General features: G+C 41.2%; 1 protein-coding gene across 1 annotated transcript in view; it reads left to right on the plus strand.

Annotated features, from left to right (window-relative positions):
• HECW1 (HECT, C2 and WW domain containing E3 ubiquitin protein ligase 1) overlaps positions 1 to 25,147 on the plus strand; it is a 223,173-nt gene that overhangs the window by 55,882 nt on the left and 142,144 nt on the right. Inside the window, exon 4 of the mRNA XM_058534679.1 lies at positions 22,903 to 22,978. Coding sequence (XP_058390662.1) covers positions 22,903 to 22,978 — 76 coding nt within the window. The remainder of the gene's footprint in view (positions 1 to 22,902; positions 22,979 to 25,147) is intronic.

The following is a 25,147-nucleotide window of genomic DNA, read 5'->3' on the forward strand; positions in this document are numbered from 1 at the left end:
TAGGAACTTTAGTCAACAATTATGGTGATATTTCAAACCAGTATGGGAAAGAGAGATTTTACTGTAAATGGTATTATGGCAGCTAAGCAAATTATTGAAAAAATATATATACTACAAACCCGCTTATCATTCCTGATTTCTTATGTACAAATTACAGATGGATAGAAGATTTCAATTTAAAGAAAAATAAAAATTCTAGTGAAAAAGCATGGATGAATAATTTATAATCCTAGAGAAGAATAGTTCTTTCTAAGCAGAACACAAAACCCAAAGCCGTAAAGAAAAAGTACCGATAAATTGCATTACGTACATAAAAAAATCTCTGCATGGAAAAAAAATTATCCCTAAAAAGGAGACAGGACACTGATGAAAAAAAGTCTGACTTGGCAAAAGGCTGACTTCGTTAATTTACGTAAAACTCATTCATATTGTTAAAGAAAACATAATCAAACCGTTTGAGAAACAGGCAAAGAATCTAAAGTCAGTTTTTAGGCCAAAATAATACTTTGGCCACACAGGAAAAGATGCTCCATCAAGAGAAGGAGAAGACAAGCCACACTGGGAGAAAATATTTACAATAGACATATCTGATAAAGGACTGTTATCCAAAATATCCAAAGAAGTCTTAAAACTCAATTTAAAAATGGGCAAAAGATCTGAACAGACACCTGGCTAAAGAAGATATACAGATGGCAAATAAGCACATGAAAAGATGCCCCCCATCATATGTCATCAGGAAAATGCAAATTAAAACAACAGTGAGATACCACTACACACCTATTGGAATGGCTAAAATCTGGAACACTGACAACACCAAATGCTTGTGAGGATGCGGAGCAACAGGAACTCTCATTCATTGCCAGTGGGAATGCAAAATGGTGCAGTCACTCTAGAAAACAGTTCGGCAGTTTCTTACAAAACTAAGCATACTCTTTCAGTGTGATCCAGCGATCACACTCCTTAGTGTTTACCCAAATGGGCTGAAAACTTAAGTCCATACAAAAACCTGCACACAGATGTTTATAGCAGCTTTATTCATAATTGCCAAAACTTGGAAGCAACCAAGATGTCCTTCATTAAAGAGTAGATAAATAAACGATGGTACATCTAGGTTGTAGAATATTATCATGAGCTATCAAGCTATGAAAAAACATGGAGGAATCTTAAATGCATATTACTAAGTGAAAGAAGCCAATCTGAAAATATTGCATACGTTATGATTCCAACTGTATAACATTCTGGAAAAGGCAAAACCATAGAAAGAGTAAAAGATGAGTGGTTGCCAGTGGTTGAGGGGAGGAAGGGCTGAACAGGAGGGGCACAGAGGGTTTTGAGGGCAGTGAAACTATTCCATATGATACTATAATGGCAGCTACATACATGTTATTATACATTTGTTCAAATCCATAAAATGGACAACACCAGGAGTGAGCCCTAAGGTAAAGCAGGGACTTTGGGTGATAATGATGTGTCAATGTAGGTTCATAAATTGTAACAAATGTACCGCTGTGGTGGGGGATGTTGATAATGGAGAAGGTTATGCATGTGTAGGAGCAGAGGGTATATGGCAACTCTGTACTTTCTGCTCTATTTTCCTGTGAACTTAAAAGTGCTCTAAAAAATTACGTCAACTACAAAAAGGATGCTTCAATCAGAAAGCAAAAATTAAAAAGTTTGATGGTACCCAGGGATGACGAGGTATGGGAGAAGCATGTGTATGCTATTGGGTCCATTTTTCTTGAGGCAATTTGGCAATATATATAAAATTTATCAAAATTTTTCTTGGGCATATTTGCAAAAGATCTTTGACATGTATGTACAAGAATATTCATTGCTGCCTTGTAGGAATATAAACAACAGGGAAACCAAATTGTCTACATTTGGGAGACTGGATGATACATCCCAAGGGTAGAAGAATGAGGGGATCCAATTGTGATTATGGGGAAAGTTCATCAATATGTTTTATCAAGTGAAAAAGCAAGGTATAGAACAGTGCTTTTAATATTACCCGACTTATGTAAAATTTTTATTAATAGTTAGAAAGATAAGTATAAAATTATTTTCAGGAAAGGATAACAAGAAATGAGTAACAATGGCTACCTTTGAGGATTTTGTGAGGGTGGGGTGAGTGTCTTCACGAGCAGGCTTTCACTTATTATTCTGAACCTTTTTTTGCCTGTTTATATTTTCTAACAATGGAATCTAACAATGGATTTCTAACTTTAAAAAATCAACAGGAGTTATCAAAATAGTGGGATTGTGGCATTTTGTGTTTTCTTCTCAGTTTCACTATTTTAAAATCGATAATTTTTTTTTTTAAACAAAAAAGCTGATTGCATCAAGAAAAAAAAAATTCCCTTTCTTCCCTTCCCATTTCCTCCCCAGGACTGGTCTGGCTGATTCTAAATACTTCAAAACTTATAGTGCCACAATTTAACCTATGATGCAAAGGGAAAGAATGTCTTCTGGCAGAGGTTGACATAAGAGCACTAAAACCAACTGCCAGGTTCCCCTTTTTCCACAGCAGGGGTCAGATGTCAAGTGCCCACTTTAGTCTACCCAACCACCCCCGCCTGCATTCCTATGGGAATAATAAACGGAAGAAAGGCAAAAAACTAATCGATACTGAAAGCCATAATCAATAACTAAAACCAGAGGTGAAGAGAATGCTCAGGCCAGATATTGAGAGGAATTTCTGATGGTTACAGTGTCATGGGGGTGCTCCAGACTTGGAGTGGGAAGATCTAGGAGTAAAGCAGGGTAGAGGCACTGGGGACCCCCACAGTCACCACACCCCAGGGGGTAAGCAATGTTTATGCTATGGATGCAGTTTGGTGTTGGTATTTTTTTTTCCTGAAGCTTGGTAATTCTACTTTGCCTGTATATAACAATATAAATTTGAGTAAAATGTCCCTTTTTGCAGCGAACAGCTGGTATACTTCATTTAAAATTAAAAAAAATTTTTTCATTACGGTAAAATATACGTAAGGAAATTTACGATTTTAACTATTTTTAAGTGTACAGTTCAATATCATTACTTATTTTCACATTGTTGTGCAACCATCACCATCATCCATCTCCAGAACTTTTTCATCATCCCAAACTGAAACTCTGTACCTATTAAACAACTCCCCTCCCCTCTTCCCCCAAGTCCCTGGCAACCACCATCAACCTACTGTCTCTGAATAGACTACTCTAGGCGTCTCATATAAGTGGAATCATTCAGTATTTGTCCTTTTGTGATTGGCTTATTTCACTTAGTATATTGTCTTCAAAGTTCATTCATGTTGTAGCATGTGTCAGAATTTTCTTCTTTTTAGAGGCTGAGCAATATTCCATTGTATGCCATATACCACATTTGTTTTTCCAGTCATCATCCATCGATGGATTCTTGGGTTGTTTGGTATAGATATTTTTAGGGAGGACTCCATTGGTATTTTGGGCAGGAAAATTGTTTGTTATTGCTTTCCTTGCATTGAAGGGTGTTATTGTTACTCATTATCTATAACAAGTATTCTGTGCTTCAAATGAAGAGAAACATTAAGAAAACTCATAGAGTTTGGCTCCTTCTAAGATAAATTCAATGCAATAAACAGAAGGAAATTCTAGAAAATTTCACTTTTGTTCTCAACACGATTCAAAAGAACATTGTATCTTTGAAACTTCGTAAGAGAGTGATGAGTGTTAAGGAAGGACAGTGAGGAGATAATGGGGGCCACCTTTTGACTCACTGTTATAGATGCGTGACTTAGAGACCACAGGCAAAAGAATTACTGAATTAAAAAACAAACTAAGAGAATTCATACCAAGCCCAGTGGAAATAGGAGACGAAAAGAGAGAGAGAATAAAAAAGCCCTAGAGATCAAATTTATGGATAATTGGAATTTCCAAAAAGAAAATATATAGAGAAAAGTAATAACCAATGAAATAAAATATGAAAACATTTTCTGATCTTAAAATAATACACTTCAGAGTTAAAATTGAAAGTCCTAATCATATTTAAAATATCTGGAATTTATATAATAAAATGTATATGTTCATGGTAGAAAATTCAGTAAACATATAAAGAAGAAAAATAATAATCCAACACGCAGGAAGCCTCTGGAAATTCTGGAAGAATTTTCAAATTGACGAATCTTATAAACAAGCAGGAGAAAAATATCAGGATACCTAGAAAATAACAAAAGCCGAGAAACTTTGAATGTCCTCTCCCTAGTCTTAAACTTGGCAAGATGACTCTTGAAAGGAAACATTTTGTTGTCTACTGTACCAGTGTCAAAGATGTGTGAGGGCAATGGAAGACAGACATTCTCAAGTGTGGAAGAATACAGAAATTGCCCATACATCACAGGTAAAATTTCAGGTTTAAGGAAATTGTGGATGGAAGGGACTGGTGATGAATAAGGAAGCTAGTTAGTTATAAAGAGATAAGGCAAAATAATTGCAAGGTGCATTATTATTTTATTATTCAAATATATATTGTATGATTTATTGCATGAATGGGTTAAACAAAAAATATTTTAACCTTAATAATCAATAAGCCATTCTTAAAAATAAAACGAAACTCTTTAAATATCAAGATTTCCCATGGTCAGAAATACTTGTTTAAACCAAAATGCAGTGATTACACATGTAGATGTGATCTGTCGATGTTGAAGATGTAGCTTATTAGATTGAATCCATTGAAATGTGTCTTGTTATGTTGGTAAGTTTTGTTAATACTTCATGATTGGTTTATAAAGGGTTCCTGAGCAGTGAGGAGGACTAACCATGGTGACTGTATCAGTGGGCTAGGGCTGCCATAACAAAATACCACAGACTGGAGGACTCAAACAGCAGACATTTATTTTCTCATAGTTCTGGAGGTTGGAAGTCCAAGCTCAAGGTGTCTGTAGTTTTGGTTTCTCCTGAGGCTTCTCTCCTTGGCTTGCAGATGGCCGTCTTCTCACTGTGTCCTCAAATGGCCTTTTGTCTGTGTACTCATGTCCTGATGTCTCTCTGTCTCTTCTCATAAGGACACCAGTACTGTTGGATTAGGGCCCCACCCTAGAGACCTTACTTAACCTTACTTACCTCTTTAAAGGCCCTATCTCCAGATACGTTGGGGGTTAGGGCTTCCACATATGAATTTGGGAGGGACACAGTTTAGTCCATAACAGAGATCCACTGTCTCCTTGGGCTGACTTGAAGAAGTCTACTTCACCTGTCTGCTCATAGTCTCTGTGCTCCAGGAATTATCATATAGCTCTATCTATCTATCTATCTATCTATCTATGCATTGAAATGCAAGGATTTGACTCTAATTTTCTGGGACTCTTTAACGTATCAACACTTCAGAAGACTCCTGATCTAAAAGCACCAGTCCCATCTCCCTGGTCATATAAATGTATAAATATATATATACATATTTGTATATACACAATTATATATATATGAAATTTTATTTTATTTTTATTTACATAAGCTTATCTCCAACACAGTCCAACAAATCAAATATATACTCATCCATTGCAATACTTACCCATGAAACACTAGAGGTTTATAAAATTAAAATTAGGATCAAAATAAGTATATAGGATGTCACCATTTTTAACATTTAAAAAGTGCATAAGTAGTATATGCTCCTTAGAAATACATATAAACAAAAGAAAAATATCACCCATAATCCCACCACTCAAGGAGCCTCAGGAACTTGCAGAAATGAAGAGTTTTTGATTATCTCTGGCCCTGGAGCCAGCGTTCAGAATAAGATCAACAAGTTTCCAGTGAGGGAGGGTCCCAGCCAGCATCTGGGCTATGTTGATTCTCGTGGCCATCTGGTACTGTGCCTTTTACATTATAAGTGCCCCATAAGTGGTATCAGGTTGGCAAAAGTCTAATTAAAAACATTCTGGATTTTAAATCCTAAATAGCCTTTGCATAAAAACTTGTTCTGTTAACACTTCATTGAAGGATAAGAAATTTCAAATATAAAAATCCTGATTCCAGATTTGCAACTTTCAGCTCCAGTGTTTAACTCAGCTGTCACACTCCGGAAAAAACTTCCCTTCAGGGAAAAAGTCTTGAGAGAAAGGAGACTCTTACTTCCCAGAGGTCTCACAGAGCTGACAGAAGTAATTAAATCAGACTTGTAAGCCCATGAATGGATGCAGTGTATAAAGCTTTCTGGTAGATCAGAGACACCTGGAACTTGGAGGGAGGGCTCAGTTCCTCCCCACCTCGAGCAGAAGAATAACCCCTGGCCACACGTGGTTTGGTGCAGGCCAGAGAGGAAGACAGCCCAGCCAGCCACCTCTCCCACCCTCTCTTTCGCCAACCACGTTTTCAAACTTAATTAACTCTTCTGCAGGTATCACCTACAGCATGCTGTCATCAGTCCTTTGGCCTTTCTTGCCCTGAGAGGAAGGTGAAGTTCAGGTTGACTAACAAGTGGATTAACTCTGATCTCTTAGTTTCTTCGCTTCAAAACACATAACAAGACTGACCCAAGGAGCGAAGCCCTCAAAATGCGCTTACTCAAGAGTTCATTGCTCACTGTGCTACCTCACTCTGTCCCCTCACAATAATTAATCCAGCTTCTGGTAGATTATTAGGTCCCACCTCCTTCAACCACCTGAACCAGGCCGTGAAGGGCCCCTGGATTTAAGGTGCTGTGGATGACCGGGGAGCCAGTACCAGCCCTTTATGTCAGGGGTCTTCTCCAGTGTTTTTTATTAAAGAGTCCCAAAAACTCAAAATCAAATCTTTGCATTTTAATGCACAGAAATACATTGTTTTTTCTTCTTTGGAGTTTTCCTATGTTACTTTTAACAAAGATGGCAGAAGCCCTTAAGTTAGTCAAGTCCTTAGGCAGGTTGCCAGAGTGTAAAGGCCCCTATCTGTGCTCAGGCCACAGGGAAGTCAGAATTATCAGGCAGCCCAAGGAATGAAGGCAGAAGTCTGATCCTCGGGATTTTCTCATACCTCCCCCAGGGCTGTGGATAATTTCTCTGTCCGCATTCTTGACTGCCACCATCTTTTATGAAAAATGGCTGCTCTGTCAGTACCGAAAGATGACTGCATTTCAGAGGAGGTTAGTAGAACCTGAGTATTAATGCTTCCGTGTATTGGTACGTTTATTTATACATCCAAATAGATGCATTTACACACACACTAACAGGTTGTTTTAAAGAGTTCCTTGAGTTTAACTGGAGCCTATTAATTTTATTGGCCAGGTATACAATATGTGTGTTACACTTTCAGATTAAAAAAAGAAAATCTTTCTTGCTTACAGTTGTCAACATTACCCTAAGATTTTTTTTTTTTTGGTCTAGCTATTTTAAATTATTCTTCTTTTTCTTTCTAGACTCTTTCTAGCAATTTCTAAGTCTTTTTAGTTTGCCTTTTATTAAGGACAATAGAGCCAATATGAGGTGATTTTTGCTTCGCTGTGTGCACAGTGACTGTTGGGTGAGGAGAGAGGGGAACCTGTAAGGCAGAGGTTTATTCAAGAGCAGGAGAGTCTAACTTTTCAAAGAGCTACTTATAACATGGAACAATCATGTGGTTTATGGGTAGAGCTCTCCCAGATAACCTGCCTTAGGAAGATTCTGCATTGTTCTCTCATCCAGTTATGCATTGTTGAAACACTTTGAACTGAAAATATATGGACAACCTACATTCCAGATGTAGAACATGGGGATAATTATTGCTTACGGGGGGCGGGGCATGGTTTTGCACACATGCATGCACAATCCTTGTTGGACTAATAGGAGTAGGAAATGAAGAGTACACTGAAGTCAAACAGAACCGGACTCAAATCCCTGCTGTCTGACTGACTAGCTGTGTGCATTTGAAGCAGGGAAAGGCATCCTTTCAGGCCAAGAGGATACCCAACCCCAGCAGTTGTATGGTCATTTTCTTGCCTTATTCATACACTTATTCATACACTTAGTTCCCACTCTTAAAAATCCTTTCTTGAATAATACAGGGAAAGAATAGAATAAAAAAATAGATAATACCACTTTGTCATCATTTTTCTTCTTACTTAGGTTGTGCAACTTAAAATTGGACTAATGCTTTTCTCATTCATTTAGCAAGCATTTGTTGCCAAATGTTAAAGAAAATACCCGGTTGCCCTGTATTTCCCAAATGGTAAACAGAGATACCAAAAAACTGAGATGGGGGTTATACTCCTGACCATCAGGATTGTTCATGTAGAGTGAGGGTCCAGAAGTGGGGTTAGGGGTCCTGAGTTCTGTCCTCTACGAGTCTAATCCCACATGAGCGTGGACAGCGATCAGTGACCACTGTTCTTATTGACCAGAATTGTACTGAATTGTACAGAAATGTATTGCGCAGAATATGGGGCTTGAAGATAATTCTGTTTTGGTTCTTGATAGCTGCCATATTCATATAAAATAGATGATCTATCCCACACTCTGGCTTCTCAGTTCCTAACATCGCCTTACATCAGCCATCAACTCCCATGGTTCTACTCCAGGTCTTCCTAACACCAGTGACTGCATCACTTTCAGATTCTCAGCTCCAAGTACACCACTCTTGGACCATCATCTCCCACCTTTGCAGCTCGCTTCCCCACACCCAGTCTACAGACCTTAACCACACGATCACACCCATGTTTTCACCTCTCTCCTTAGCTAAGATTCTGTCATATATCGCTTGCACCTTTATCCCTTTGTCACTCTCACCTGGCAAAATCCAGCTCTGGTTAAACCCAATTCTGCCTACTTTTTACTTGCTTCTACGCAGCAGAAGTGTCTTTCTTTAGTCTTATGACCACAAATCTCAAGGACCCTTTAGTACTTCCCAGAAGCACTCTACCTTTCCCACATTTAGAGAAGCCTGTTTCACATTTTCTTCTTTTTCCTCAAACCTACAGCACCCCACTCCCTCTCCACTGTCAGTTAATGAGAAACTGACAGTAAGAAAATGAAGGCAAACATACCACAACCAACTTTGCCTTCCCACTGCCCAGTGTGTTGGCCTGTCCGTGTGTGGGCTCAAATGCTGTGCCTCCACTCCTGTTCCCACTGTCTCAGGTCAGCCTCTCCATTTGTGTGCAGGATCCTGTCCCATTTTGCCTTCTAAGAAACTCTGATCCTGAGATTATTATCTCCCTCCTACATAGTCAGTTCTCCACCTTTCCCATCTTATTGTATAACATTTCTGCTCAAAACTGGCTTTTTTTCATACAACGTTCTTTCCATAGCTTTCAAGTCCTAGATGGTCACTGCCTAGGCATGCCCTGCCTAGGATGCCCCACTTCCTCCTACTCCACTTAATTCTAGCCTCACTCACTGTCTTTCTGACCTTTGAATACAGCAAGCTGATCTGCCCGCAGAGCCTTTGCACGTCCTGTTTCTCTGCTTGGAACGTTTCTCCCAGATAGCTAAATGATTTACTCCTTCTTTTCATTTAGTATTTTTCTCAAATGCCACTTCCTCAGAGCAGCCTTCCATAACCACCCTATCTAAAATATTCTCCACATACCTCCAGTCATGCTCCATACTCTACCATGTTTGTTTTTGTTCATGGTGCTTGTGTTATAATTTGTTTGTGTTTGTACCCCTATGAAAGTGGCCTCCGGGGTCAGGAACACGCCTGCCTGTCCCGTTCAGGGCTTTTCCTGGAACCGGCTAGAACAGTACCTGGCACATAGGCGCTCCATAAAAACATTTGTACCTGATGGGCCTGGTCCAAGCCCTGGTTAGGCCACTTCATAACTTAGTGGCCTTGGACAAGTCATTTAACTTTTTTGAGGCTCAATTTCTGAATCTACAATGAAATAGATAGGTGATAAAAATGGGACCTATTTCACAGGACTGTTGAAAGGTTGTCTGAGGATGAGATGATAATGCCTGTGATGTTCTCAGCACTTGCCCAGCGTATGGTAAGCACACAGTAAGAGTTAATTCGTATTGAGTCTCGTGAGCTGATTCTATAACTGTCTCTCTGTGAAACTACTCCAGCTCTCTGGTTGCAAAATACATAGATTTCAGTATCAATATAATATAGAGAAGCTAAATGCATATTCGGACAATATACGGAAAGTTTGAAAGTCCCCAAAATAGTGAGTTACTATCTGTAAGCAAGGGCTTAATTCCTTTCTTCAAGGTGATTTCTTTAAAGGAATTCACTGCCCCTAGAATAGTACCTGTGAAATAAATGGATGAGTGGATGAACGGATGGATGGAGGAGTAGTTCAAAATGGTGACTGAACTGTTGATTTTATTTTAACAAATATATGTAAGAAAAGAACTAGATCAGAAGTACAATGGATTACTCCTAGAGCACAAGTGACTCTTGTTAGAGACTTTGTCTTTGAAAATCACAATTTAGGCAACTAGAGGGTGGGCCTCGGCTTTCCACTAGCCCCTGGAAATGCAGAAGGGGGTAGGTATGCAGTTCTCGGATGCTGACTAGTATTTAATGGGAGAGCAAGAACTCTGCTGCCATATGTGAGAGAAGGGGAGGTGCCCACTCATCCCATGATCGCTCATCACTTATAGGGAGCAGGAGCCCCCACGACGCATCTGGAGGGAAGGCTACTGTTGCGGGGGGGACAAGGGCCCCTGAGCTGGCAGAGTGCCTGGGGGCTAACAAGCCCATCCTTGGACCCTAGTGGGCTTTTCCCAGTGTTTCTCAGGAGATGAATATCCCTGTGGCATGTCATGGGACAAAAGACATTGCACTAGAGAGAAGCACGTGTTTTTGCCTAGAACTTAAATACATTTCTACATGAGAATACATCTTAGAAATTTTAAAGCAAGTCAGTGAGGGGGAAATGGATTGTGTGAAAGCAAAGTCATTTTATAGGCATCTTTTCAGGACCATCTTTCATTCAGAGAGGAGTAAATATTGTCACATTGTCACCATACACTCACATGGATGAACCATGCTCATCTGTCTCTGCCTGGGCCCCCATGCTTCTCCTCTATTCAGTCAGAGGCAGTGGGTGCCTGCAAAGAGCTTTGTGCAAAAGGCAGTCCTTTTATTTCACAAAACAGACTGTTTGACCCAGATGGAACAGCAGCTGACATACTGCCTGTGATTTAATTTACCAAAGATTTTGTGGTGAATTAATTTAATAGCTGTTTTTAAAAAGTAGAATTAAAGCAGTTTTTTTGTCCAACCTCACGTGCTTAGATGCAAAGAGCTAACTCTTGTCACCCTGCATCCTTGGCTGGACTTTCTGGGTGTAAAGGACAAAACTCAGGTCTGGCAAGACAATGATTTTGAGGAATTTCATAATCTGTAAGAAAAAGGTTCTAAATTCAAAGAGAATTCAAAGAAAGAGATCAGTCAAAGAGACTCTTCTCTTTTCCTCAACATCCTCTTCCGGTCAGTCACCAGCTTCTACCCATTTACCACCGAATGGGACAAGGCTCCCCTCTCCTCTCCATCATCCCATCACACCTTTAGGACTCTCACTGTGGTTCACCTGGACCATTGCAGCTGCTCCGAATTATTCTCTCTGCCTCCATCTTGTGCCTTCTAACTTCGTGGTTCTCAGCCTGGGGTGCACCCAAACTCACCTGGGGAGCTCTAAAAAGGATGGATGCCAGTCCTGCTCCCAGAGGGTCTGCCTCCCTTGGTCTGGAGAGGCCTGGTGCCCCTACAGAAAACCCCAGTGCTGCCTCCAGGCTGCGGCCGAGCGAGGCTTCAGCACACAATCTAAGCATTGTGCTCCCCCATGCAGAGCATCTCCAGTCGTCTGCAGTGAGTGTGTATGACTTTTTAAAGTAAGATTTATCATTTAAATAAAAACATTATTTACCAAAGAACAAAACCATGGGCCGGCCCCATGGCTTGGCGGTTAAGTACGCGTGCTCCACTGCTGGACGCCTGGGTTCGGATCCCAGACATGCACCGACGCACCGCTTCTCCGGCCGGGCTGTGGCCGCGTCCCACATACAGCAACTGGAAGGATGTGCAACTATGACATGCAGCTGTCTGCTGGGGCTTTGGGGGGAAAAAAAAGAACAAAACCAAACTTTCAGTGGCTCTCTCTTGCCTACCGGGTAAAGTTCAAATTCCTAAACATGTACCACAATAAAAAAGAAGTAAAAATGAAACACAAATAAATTAAAATGTCCAGAACATGGCAAAACCTGCCTCCGTTTCCTGTCCCTGGCAGAGCCACACAGCCACCGCACATTCCAGCCCAGGGATGTGGCAGCACCTGTGGCTCCCAGAACACCAGGCTGGTTCACATCCCCCTGCCTGTGCTGCTGTGGTTCCCTCCACCAGCAGCACCCTTCTTCCCCTTCCTCCCCTGGCTCATTCCTTCTCATCCAGAGACACCCAGATCATGAATCTTCAGCCTCGGGAGCAAACCTCGGCCATACCTCTGACTACATAGTATTGAAGCAGTCTGTTGCTCTGTCAAAGATCAGTTCCTGAACGGAAGATGCCAAGTCCCCCCCAGCATTCCCAGGGCCTCAGGAGAGATGACAGGGAGAGCCTCCCCCTGTGATGCACACAGCAGCCCCCAGCCCACCTCTCTAACTGCCCTTCCCCCTCTCATGCACTTTTGTGGCACCTTCCTCCAACTTCTGTCCCCGTGGCTTTCGGAGTATGTTCTAGCATGGTTTGACTTTAGTGAAAGCATGACTGAGCAGTGCATAAGCACACAGAATGGTTGCAGCTATGGAAGGAACATGGGGTCATAAAAGGATTGTTACTTAAGGGGAGGTTATCATTCAAGGAGACTAGAGAGGAAAGTCTTATACATGTAATACATAACATAAATTATTCTATATGCTGTATGATGTGTATTATACATACACATTATCAGAACGTTGGGAAACAGAATAAATTCAGTTTTAGAAAGTAAGTCAGTTTTATTTCCAAGTAATGTAGTTAATAATATATTTTGTTTTACCCTCCAAACACCTTTCCAGGTGTTTTAAATTTAAAGCAATGGATCCAGTTGTTATTCATGAGCTTCCAATTTCTTTCCCCTACAAAGTATGTAGGGGAAAGAAATTGTTTCCCTTTCCTCTGGAAACAAAGGGAAAATAGTGTGTGTGTGTGTGTGTGTGTGTGTGTGTGTGTGTGCGTGCATGTGTGTGCGCGCGTGCTTGCACCAGAAAGGATTTCAGGCTGTTTACAGAACACATGAGCATGTACTCTTGGTCAGTGAAGAATGGGGCTCCAAGATCAGGTGAATGTGCCCAAGATGATGGTGGGCACACATCTTACAGGGGTTGTGGTGGGGGCTGATCTCTATCTGTTCGAGTGGTCCTTGCTAAAAGAGGAACAATGATTCAGTTCATGATTTCCAGGGGGATGAAAACTGATCACAGTTACTCAGGAGAAATACAACTGTTATGGGTTCTAAGATTAGGCAGATATTTCTCCCAAGGCAAAAGAACGTGTTGAAAATGAGCTCTGGCTCGTAAAGGAAATAGAGCAGGGACGGTTGTATTAGTTTCCTATTGTTGCGTAGTAGATTACCACCAAGTTAGCAGCTTAAAGCAACATGTATTAGCTCCCAGACCTGTAGGTCAGAAGTCCAGCACGGATGGCTGGATTCTCTGCTCAGTGTATTGCAAGGTAAACACCTGAAATCAAGGTATCGGCCAGGCTGAGTTCTCATCTGGAAGTTCTAGGGGAAATCTTGCTTTCAAACTCAGTCTTGGTGTTGGAAGAATTCAGTTCCTTATGGTTGCAGGATTAAGATTCCCATTTCCTTGCTGGCTCTTCAGTTTCGGTAGGCTGCCCACGTGCCTTGCCCCGTGGCTCCCTCCATCTTCAAGCCAGCAATAGCATGTCGAATCCTTCTCACTTTGAATCTCTGACTCCCTGCCCCTCTGACCTCTAGACCCAAATTTAAAGGGCTCATGTGATTAGGTTAGGACCACCCACCTAATCTCCCTTTCTCAAAGTCGACTGTGACATATAACATAACCTAAACACAGGGGTAATTCACAGTCCCTGGGTTATCAGGGCTCATATGCCAAGGACAGGAAATTTTGGGCCCATCTGCTTGCCACAAATGTTTAAAAGGACCCCTCCAGTCCTCCTGGTATTTGGGGGTTGAAGATGGAAGAGGAAAGAAAGGAACCAAGCCATCCCACTCAGCCCGGAGTTCCTAACTACCCACAGTATATAGAAGCCCACTCCCAGGGGTGCATGTGGCCCCTGAAGAAGCAGTGTGGCCCTGGCTCAGACAGCATTCCTCCCCCGTGTGCTGCCAAGTACTTGCCCGAAGTCCAGCCTGCTCCCAGAGTATTCAGGTAGATGCTCCTAACTCCCTGCATGCTTTTCCTATCTTCTGATGGAACCCTTCCAGAAATTCTGCCCACCCCCACTTCCCACCCACTTCAGCCCTGTGACCCCTAATCTCAAACTGTGACCCCTCATCCCGGGTCCATGAGCTCTAAGATCAGCTCCAAGATAAGGGAGGAGCACTCATCAGCTCTCCTGTCTGGGCCAACTGAAGGGTGTAGAAGCTAACGTAAGCACATTGCGCTACTGCTATTCTTTATTTCATTAAGGCCAGATTTTATTTACCAAATGATTAAAATAGCAGCTTGACATGAATTTGTTGGAAAACTGGAGATAGAAAAATATGGACAAGACTCCAAGCATATTAAACTAATCCAGATGAGCGTGGCATACGAGGCAATGCATTTGTTGTCCTGAGGTGTGTATTTATAATATGGTCTGACTGAGCGGAAATCTAGCCATATAGAGGCACTGAGGCAGCTTCCAGAACTACCTTTGGTCACATCTCTTCCTCACATCCAGCCAAGCAGATCCCTTGATTGACCTCTTTATGCTTCACGTTCCTCACCTGTAAGGAATCAAATATTAGACAACCTGCTAACATCATTCTTAACAGTAGGTCAGAGGTTAAAAAACAAATAACAGTATAAATAACAGCATTGGCCTAATTTAGAGCGCTTGCTATGTGCCAGCCTTTGTGCTAAGTGTTTTACATGCATCATCCCATTCAGTTCTTGGGATTTCAAGTAACTACTGGATCCATACATACAAACAAATGGCCAACAGGTACATGAGAAGATGCTCAGCATCACTAATCATCAGGGAAATGCAGATCAAAACCACAATGAGCTATCACCTCACACCTGTTAGGATGGCTATCATCAAAAGGACAAGAAATAACAAGCGTTGGCGAGGATGTGGAGAAAAGGGAACCCTTGTGCACTGTTCGTGGGAATGTAAATTGATGTAGCCACTCTGGAAAACAGTATGGAGGTTCCTCAAAAAAATTAAAAATAGAACTACCATATGTTCCAGCAATCCCACTTCTGGGTATATATACAAAACAAATGAAAATAGAATCTCTAAGAGATGTCTGCACTCCCGTGTTCATTGCAGCATTATTCACAGTAGCCAAGATTTGGAAACAACCTAAGTGTCCATCAAGAGATGAATGGATAAAGAAGATGTGATACGTATAAACAATGGAATATTATTTAGCCATGAGAAAAAGGAAATCCTGCCATTTGCAAAACCATGGAGGGATCTTGAGGGCATTATACTCAGTGGAATAAGTCAGAGAAAGACAAATACTGTATAATATCACTTATATATGGAATCTAAATAAGCCAAAGTCATGGAAACAAAGAGTAGAGTGGTGGTTACCAGGGGTGGAGGCAAGGAATGGGGACATGTTGGTCAAAGGGTACAAACTTCCAACTATAAGATGAATAAGTTCTGGGGATCTAATGTACAGCATGGTGATTATAGTTAATACTGTATTATATACTTGAAAGTTGCTAAGAGAATAGATTTTAAATTTTCTCACCACAAAAAAGAAATGGTAGTTATCTGACATGACACAGGTGTTAGCTAATCCAATGTGGTAATTATTTTGCAATATATATGTGTATCAAATCAACATATTGTACGCCTTAAACTTATACAATGTTATATGTCAATTATATCTCAAAGCCAGGGAAAAAATAACTTGACAAGATTTCAAAAATAAAGCCTGTGGTATATAAAATACAATGGATTATTCATCCATAAAGGGGAATGAAGTGCTGACACTTTCTACAGCATGGAGGAACCTGGTGATGGTTAATTTTATATGTCAACTTGACAGGGCCCCAGGGTGCCCAGATATTTGGTCTAACATTCTGGGTGTTTCCATGAGGGTGCTCTTGGATGAGTTTAACATTTAAATCAATAGACTGAGTAAAGCAGATTGCCCTCCCTAATATTGGTGGGCCTCATCCTATCAACTGAAGACCTGAAGAGAACAAAAAGGCTAACCCTCCACTGAATAAGAGCGAACTCCTCCTGCCTGACTGCCTTCTAGCTGGGACATTGTTTTTTTCTTGCCTTTGGACTCAAACTGATACATCAGCCTTTCCTGTGTCTCCAGCCTGCCAACTGAAGATCTTGGGACTTGTCAGCCTCTATCAACGTGTGACCCAATTCCTTATTTCATATATATGTGTGTGTATATGTGTGTGTGTGTGTATATATATATACACACTTGCACACATACCCTATTGGTTCTGTTTCTCTGGAGAACTCTGACTGATCCAAACTTCAAAAACATACTAAGTGAGAGAATCTAGTCACAAAGGCCATGTATTGTATGATTCCATTATATAAAATATCTGGAATATATAAACGCATAGAGACAGAAAGCAAATTGGAGGTTTCCTGGGGCCGTGGGGGAGAAGGGAATGGGGGGAAACCGCTTAACAGGGATAGGGTATAGGATTTTACTTTGAGTCATTAAAATGTTTAGGAACTAGATAGAGTTGGTGCTTGCACAACATTGTGAATGTGCTAAATACCACTGAATTTCTCAGTTTAAAGTGGTTAATTTTATATTATGTGAATTTCACCTCAAAAATTATTTTTAAAAAAGTAAAAAATACATAACATACATACATACATACCAGAATAAGGATGGCAAATTCAGAAGATTCCGGGGAGCCAGGTCGTTATCACATTTCCTGGAGTCTGCGGTGCCATGGATTTTAAGATCATTCATTGGTTTTTGTGCCTTGAGACTAGAAAAAGCTTTCCAATTATAATTACGAGACGCATTGATGGGGAGCCACACCCTGATTTCAGAGCACTAAAATGGGAAGCAGTGGGTGTCTAGGACTGATGAATGCAGTCCCAGAGAGGAGACCTGGGAAGGTGTGGCCCTTCTCCAGAGAACCACTGTGTCTCAGCTCCAGCTGCTTGTTGCTGCATTTCTGAATATTTTAAAAGTCTGAAACCCACATTTCAAGTAAATCGCCTGATTTGTATGGGCCAAAGAAAACTTGTCAGTGGGCCACACAGCCTGCAGCCTCACCTGTGCCCAAGGGTGCCTTGTGACAGCTGTAAACCAGGTGAGAATAGTCAGCCCATGGAGCAAGGAGCGAAGGCCCCTTCACAGACCGAGGGGCCAGCTGGGCAGAGGCCGTCTGGACAAGAAAGGAAGATCTGCAGGGAAGCAACCGTCCCTCCCTGATGGAAGGTACAGGCCCGAGCACTGGGGACAGGGGCCTCCATAGGTAGAAGGTATCCGCAGAACCTGCTTCTGGTGCTTGGAACTAGGATGGAGACAGCTTTGAGTTGAGAGTCACTTAGCAACAAATTTAAGGCATCTTTTCATTTCCATCTAAGAGAGGTGGACACCCGAGACAGGTGCTCCTCCAAGTGCTGCAGCATCAGCCTCACCTAGGAACGTGGTAGAAATGCAGACTCTCGGGCCCTCTCCAGACCCCCCTACAGAACCAGACCTTCTGGAGGTGGGGCTGGGCAGTCTGTGTTTTCTCTAGCCCTGCAGGTGATGCCGACCCACACTGGAGTTGAAGAACCTCTGCCCTCAAACAAACAGAATGACTCAATTATTTCCCAGAATTTGGTAGAGTTTGTCATGTCCTCACTTTCACAACAGTCTGTACTATACAAGAAACTATGTTAAAAAAAAATAGCTAGAAGGCTTAAAAATTCATCAGGGAAAATTCAGTGTTTGATTCCCTCCATCTAGCATTCTCATTCACCCAGTGCCACTTACACTCTCATCACCTTCTTCTCTTTAGTAAACCACCCGCCCAGCCTCTTAAACACAGCAGGCCTCTGCCCCAAGCAGATTTGCTCCCCGTGCTGGTATCTGCAATCCTGTGTCGCCAAAAGCAGTCAGAGTAAAGAAAATCATCCCTAATTAACAGATTTTTGTCCAATTCACACACTGAAAGCTAGGAGGGACGCCTCATTTTTCCAACCCCTCTTTTTCCCCACAGTGATTAGCAGAAGAGCTCAGAAATCTGGAAGCTCATGCCTTGCCTTCAAGGCAATAAAGCAAGCTGGAGCGGTGAGGACTCTGGAAGCTGGCCTGGTGACAGCAGCATTGGAAAGCAGAGAGGAGCAAGCACAATATGATCAAAAGAGAGCAAACAGCCAGGATGGGGCTGAAGAAACGGCTCCACGGGGTTAACAGACTCTATGGGGGGTTCTGCAACTCTCGTTTTATGTAAGTCAGATGGACCAGAGATTGATTCATCTCAGGTGAATGTGGTGACGTCATTGAATTGTTCAGAGCTCAGCTTTCATATTTGTGAACTGGAGGAGAGTGAATGATGCCTAATTTGCAAACTGTTAAAATAGTGTGTCTACAAGAACTGGCTCTGTCCTTGGCACATGATCAGCTCTCGTCTGTGTTCCTTGTCTTTTTGCCTCTTTGATGAGCCTGAAGAAATTGCCTGGGGATGCGTTACCTGTTGGAGTTTTATGTTTTGTTCTTTTAGCCTCTAAGGACGGTTTTGCATGTTGAGTTTACAGGCCTTTCTGTTGGAGAGCTTGGAGTGAGCTGCCTGCCCACCTAATGGTCATATTATGAGGATGCCATGAGGGAAGTGTCCTCAAAAGTGCTCTGTAAACATCTGTAAGGTGTGTTTCTTTGTTTATTGTTTGCTTGTTGGAACATTTCAGAGATTTGGAGGTGGAAGTGGAGCTCAGCCTTGGATTGATTGGAGTTTTTTAAGGTGACTTGGAGGCATATCAGATTACTTAATAGACTTTATCTTGGATGTAAAAGATATTGAACTTTACAAGAACCGTTGATCCCCGGTCTAAAATGGAACCCATAATTCCCTGCTCTTGGCTGCTGATATGCCACAGCTTGGACATTTTATTTATGATGCAATGCTACTTTGTACTCAATCTTTAGACTCACAATTATCAGTCATGGAGCCCTGCGCTTTTCATTTATAGGAAAATCAGTTAGCTGCGTGAGGTGAATGGATAAAGGCTCAGTGAAGTCATGAATTTCAGTCCCTGGCATCATTGTTGACTTAATTGTTCTGTAACTAAACACAAACCTCGTCAGCAATTTTAGGGGAAAGAAGTCATTCTATAATGATTTGAGAACTATCATGGGTATGTAAATGGAGGTGTCACATCACGATTAAGCATCACGTGCACACACCCTGGTTGGAAGTGCCATGTGTGCTACAGCGAGCTTCTCCAGCTTTTACCCAAGAAAGTAAACCCAGGTCTGGGACATGTGGAGAAGCAACTCGGAGCGGCCTTTCTTGTGCAAGAGAGTTCTTTGAAAACTCCTGCTTTACCTCCAAAATGTATGCATATATTGCATTCAACTTTAAATCTCTATATGTTTGTTTTTAAAACGTTTTACCCAAAATTTTGAGTAAAATTGACTGCTCCCGGGCAATCTCACACCTCGGAATGATGAGGAGCCTTGACGTCCTTGGAGACTGGAAGATGGAAGATGTGGGTCAACATGCATATATGACCATGTGATTGAGACACGTGTGTAGTTTTTAGCAAACAGTCTCATCTTCATGAAAGGAAAGGTAGAATTTGAATAATGTGGTGTAGAGAGCTAAGGCAGAGGGAGCTTAGTCAACTGAGCCCTGAGTCTTCGTACTGCTGAAACAGAAGTTCCCCTCAAGGGTAGAGACCTGGTCTTCACTCTATCTTTTGCTGAACTGCGTTTTTGGGGTATACAACAGTGGTGTGGATTCATACTTATAAATTTTCAAAAAGCACATGTAGAGAGAAAATGAGAATGGGAGTAGGAGAGAAACATCTGTGTTAACCCGAGAGTCCCTAATTCGACTCCAAGAGCCTTCTTGCTACCCTGCAGAATCTTCTGCACACCACCAGCAGACTCGGCTTTGAGTCTGTTAAACCATTTGCCAAGTGGGCTTTGTTATGGAAACATTTGTATGCAAAACAAACAGTGATACTGCCAGTGCTGCATCTGAGACGGGGCATCAGGACCCCGTGCCCAGTGGTCAGAACAACAACCAGGCGTTCAGACGAGCGGCAGAGCAAAGGGAAGATGCAGACCTGAGAAGATGAGCGATTAGCTGGTGTGCCCTCACGTCTCAGGTTGTTCTAGGGTGAAACTATTTTGGCTGAGCATTCACGTCATTTTCACAGTCCTTACACGGTGAAGCACCTGTGTGTGGGTGCAGCAGATTTCTTAACCTCAAACACGCCTCTGGAGCTCATCTCAAACAAGAAGTCAGGATGCAAAACCTTCCCATGATGGGCAAACATCTTTCCTTCCTGGAAACTGTCTATCACAGCTACTGTTGCCTCCACTTTTGTATCATCAGTCTGGTGCTGAGATGACTTTGTAAATAATGTTAGCAAAAAGCTATGAGTTAGGTAGGATTTCATGGAGTTTCAAATGTGTGTCTCGCCTCTGAGTTTAGTAGCTTCTGAAAATATTTATTGTCTTTTTGTCTTCATTCCTGTTTTTTGATGCAAGAAAGATGAAGAACCTTTTTGTAAATACCCTGAATACCCAGCAGAGAGATATTTAAATATGAAGAATCAAAATATGTATGCTTTAAATAGGAAGGAACAAATGTCCTCTTCTTTGTTATGATTGCATGTTTAAGCTCATTTTAGCCTAGCACAAAATGTGCAGTTTAATCCTACACCTTTTAAAAAATATAAGTTGGAATGCACACACTCTGGACTTATAATTCTATAAGGATCTATTAAAAGAATAGTTTGGGACGGGGGGCCTGCCCTGTGGCCGAGTGGTTAAACTTATATGCACTTCATTTCAGCAGCCTGAGTTCGCAGGTTTGGATCCCAGACGTGGACCTACTCCACTCGTCAGCCATGCTGTGGAGGCATCCCACATAAAAAGTAGAGGAAGATTGGCAGAGATGTTAGCTCAGGGCCAATCTTCCTCACCAAAGGGAAAAAAAAGAATAGTTTTTGTTGTGCCCTCAAGGAATTTACATTCTGAGTATAAACAAGCTAGAATTAGGAAGAGTCAATTGTAATTGTGCCACTTAGGCAGGTACAGCACTCTCAGGGGGTGTAGTCAGCCTGCTGAAGGTTTGAAAAAGAAGTCCACAACATTAAAGAATTTTGAGCCCTGATTATGCCTGTGCACATTGGCCACTTTAAGTGTTAGCGGAGTGGTCCAGCCTAAGGACACAGTCTCTGAGCTGTTTGTTGACCTTCGTTGCTCTATGTCAGCCAGGTGATGTGAAGGCCAAACACAGTCAAGGAAGAAACAGGCTGTCTAGTGTGAAGAGAGCTAATGCCTCACACCAGCCAGTGCTCCAACTCACCAATCCTGGCCCTGTCTTCCTGATTCTTTATTGTCAAATGAGACTCTTAGAGGCACAGACCTGTCAGAGAGTTTCATGATCTCTTATCTCACTTGATGCCAAGCCCCATTCTATATGCCACCCACACCTGTTCCCTCTGCTGAGCTGCCCAGCATCCCTGATACGCACCTTGCACTTGGGCCTAAGAGCAGACATGCTGGGGAGATTTGCATACAAGCTGCAGCCAAGTGCATAGGCCCACCAGGGGCACCAACTTCAGTGTGAGGAGGTGTTCTAATGATCCCCTTGTACTCTCCTTGGGCCAAAGCTGTGAGCCCTAGTGAAGCCCAGTCATTGCTCCCAGTCTCCTATGAGGCAGGTTGATGGTAACATCCACTCACAACTCATAGCATCAAGAATACTGAGAGGCAGTAGGAAGAGAGAGAACAAGCCCATACAGCCTCAAACAAAGAGACTGAGCTACAGGTCATCAAGTGGCCCGTTTTTTTTTTTTTTATTCAGTACAGATTATCTTTTAGAAAGTGGACCCTGTATGGATTCCCTTAATAAACAGATTTAAAAAATTATTTTCTGCAAATATGCAGTGTATGCAAAGGTAACTCTGCCTTTGAATAAATACTCAGAATTGTTTCTGAGTAAAACTTACCTAGAAGAGAATGGAAACAAGGACTCTAGCTGTTTTGATTAATCCATTAACAGATATATATTGAGCAATGATGGAAAATAAAACATTTTAGCAACCTGGTTTGCAAATACCTGCTCGACTGCAGATAACCCGGATAACAATTGTGTTTTGGAATTTTCCAGGAAGACAATTAAATAAGAGAGTAGCTTCTCAATGCCATGCCCAGGCTCCTCCCTAATAAACAGAATTTCCTGGAAATCCCTAGATAATAATACAGATCAGAAGAAGTGGAGATACAGCAGTTTAACACTATCCTTTGCTAAATGGAAACATTATAATTACAACAGTAAATATCTATTGATCTCTCATTCTACTGCCTTAGGGCCTGCTTTGATAAATACTTTTTGCAAATTTGAATTTGAAAAGACATTGTTTACATAAGTAATTACAAAGGGCCTCTAATATTACAGTAATTGTGTTTATTGATTTCCATTTCTCTGAAAAGTACCCCTCATCCCCACTAGCAGATCTTCTGTTACTGGGAAAGACATTAAGTTGCTAGAAGCTTGTTCTAATCAATAGTAGCGTAATGACATCACAACACTGCTGTCTTCCATAGAACCTAGCTGGCGAGATACTGCGATTAAGCGTGTTTGTGTTGGAGTGTGAGTATCTGTTTCAATGCCTGTTTTGCTTGTCTCCCATTTTCCCTTCTTCTTACAGATTTTTAAAAGCGTTGGCTCTGATGAGACCGTCCAAGGGCAAGGAAGTCGGAGGCTGATCAGCTTTTCTCTCTCAGGTACGTTTTGCTCACCTGAAGCCCTTGTGGAAAGATTAAGAATGTCAGCCAACAGTCAGGAGACCTGCTTCAATTTGACTCTTATCTACAAGTTACTCAACCTTTCTGTGCCTCACTTTCTCCATCTGTAAAATTAAAAATATGTGCTCCATTCCCCTTGACCTCATGAGGATATTGGAGGATTCAGTAAGTAATCAATGCAAAAGCACTTTGAGATGATGAGAAGAGAAGCTACTATTCTACTTTTCCTCCATTGCCAAGTAGCAGTTATTAAGAGTTTATAAAGTGGAGGTAGGGGAAAGCTTGGGGAGAGGGACAGCTAGCAGATCCTTTATCTAAATAAAATCTCACCTGTAGCCCACTTTGTAAAACAGATAAAAACTGAGCTGCTCAAAAAAGTACATTCATGGAAAAATCAGTGAAATCCAAGTAAAGTCTGTAATTTAGTTAATAGTATATTAGTTAATAGTTAAAGAAATTTAGTTAATTTTTTAGTTTTCATAATATATCGTGGTTCTGTAATATGTTAACAGTGGAGAAACTGTGTAAAGGGTATTGTACTATCTTTGCAACTCTTCTGTAAATCTAAAATAATTTCAAAATCAAAAGTATACAGAAAAACTGAGTTGGTCTGGCTAAAATGATGTACAAACTTCAGAGCCCCACACACTCAATTCCACCCTAAGTGGTCTCTGAGGAGACACAATGGCATGAAGCTCTAGGACTTCATTGGGCACAGTTTGAAAACTATTGACTTAGCTTGTTGTTAAACCAAGAGATGTTGCAGGCCATAAATGTCAGAGATCCAAGATCACAGAAGTGAAGTGTGTACGCGTCCTTGGGAGACGGGCAGTCAACTGAGGCTTTTCATGTCTAAGTGATCCCCAGTAAAGCACATGTGTGTCTAAAGATCCATTGATAAGCAATTACAGCAAGGTCACAGGATACAAGGTTAATATACAAAAAGTCAATCTCTTTCCTACATAACCAGCAATGAACAAGTGGAATTTGAAATTAGAAACACAATACCATTTACATTAGCACTCCCCAAAATGAAATACTTAGGTATATATCTAACAAATTATGTACAAGATCTATATGAGGAAAACATTAAAACTGTGATGAATGAAATCAAAGAAGAACTAAATAAATGGAGAGAAATTCCATGTTCATGGATAGCAAGACTCAATATTGTCAAGATATCAGTTCTTCCCAACTTGGTCTACAGAATCATGCAATCCCAATCAAAACTTCAGCAAGTCATTTTGTGGATGTTGACCAAATGATTCGAAAATTTATATGGACAGGCAAAAGATCCAGAATACCCAACACAATATTAAAGGAGAATATCAAAGTTGGAGGACTGACACTACCCACCTTCAAGACTTACTATAAAGCTATAAATCAAGACAGTGTGGTATTGGTGAAAGAACAGAAAAATAGATCAGTGGAACAGAATAGAGAGCCCAGAAGTAGACCCCCATATAGTCGACTGATCTTTGACAAAGGAGCAAGCAATACAATGGAGCAAAAATAACGTTTTTAACAAACAGTGCTGGAATAACTAGACATCCACATGTAAAAAAAAAAAATGAATCTAGACAGACCTTATACCCTTCATGAAAATTAACTCAAAATGGATTGTAAACCTAAATGTAAAATGCAAAAATATAAAACTCCGAGAAGATAACGTAGGAGAAAACCTAGGTGACCTTGGGTAAGGTGATGCCTTTTTAGATACAACACCAGAGATGTGATCTATGAAAGAAATAACTGATAAGCTGGACTTCATTAAAATTAAAACTTCTGCTCTGTGAAGGACAACGTCGAGAGAATGAGAAGACAAGACACAGACTGGGAGAAAATATTTGCAAAAGATACATCTGATGAAGGACAGTTATCCAAAATATACAAAGAACTCTTAAAACTCAACAATATGAAAACAACACAATTGAACAATAGGTCAAAGATCTTAGGAGACACCTCACCAAAGAAGATATAGAGATGGCAAATAATCATATGAAAAGATGTTCCATATCATATGTCATCAGGAAAATGCAAGTTAAAACAACAACGAGATACCACTACATACCTATTCCAAAATCCAGAACACTGAAAACACCAAATGCTGGTGAGGATATAGAGCAACAGGAACTCTCATTCATTGCT

This window comes from Diceros bicornis, chromosome 41 (genome assembly GCF_020826845.1).
Source record: "Diceros bicornis minor isolate mBicDic1 chromosome 41, mDicBic1.mat.cur, whole genome shotgun sequence".
Taxonomy (NCBI): domain Eukaryota; kingdom Metazoa; phylum Chordata; class Mammalia; order Perissodactyla; family Rhinocerotidae; genus Diceros; species Diceros bicornis.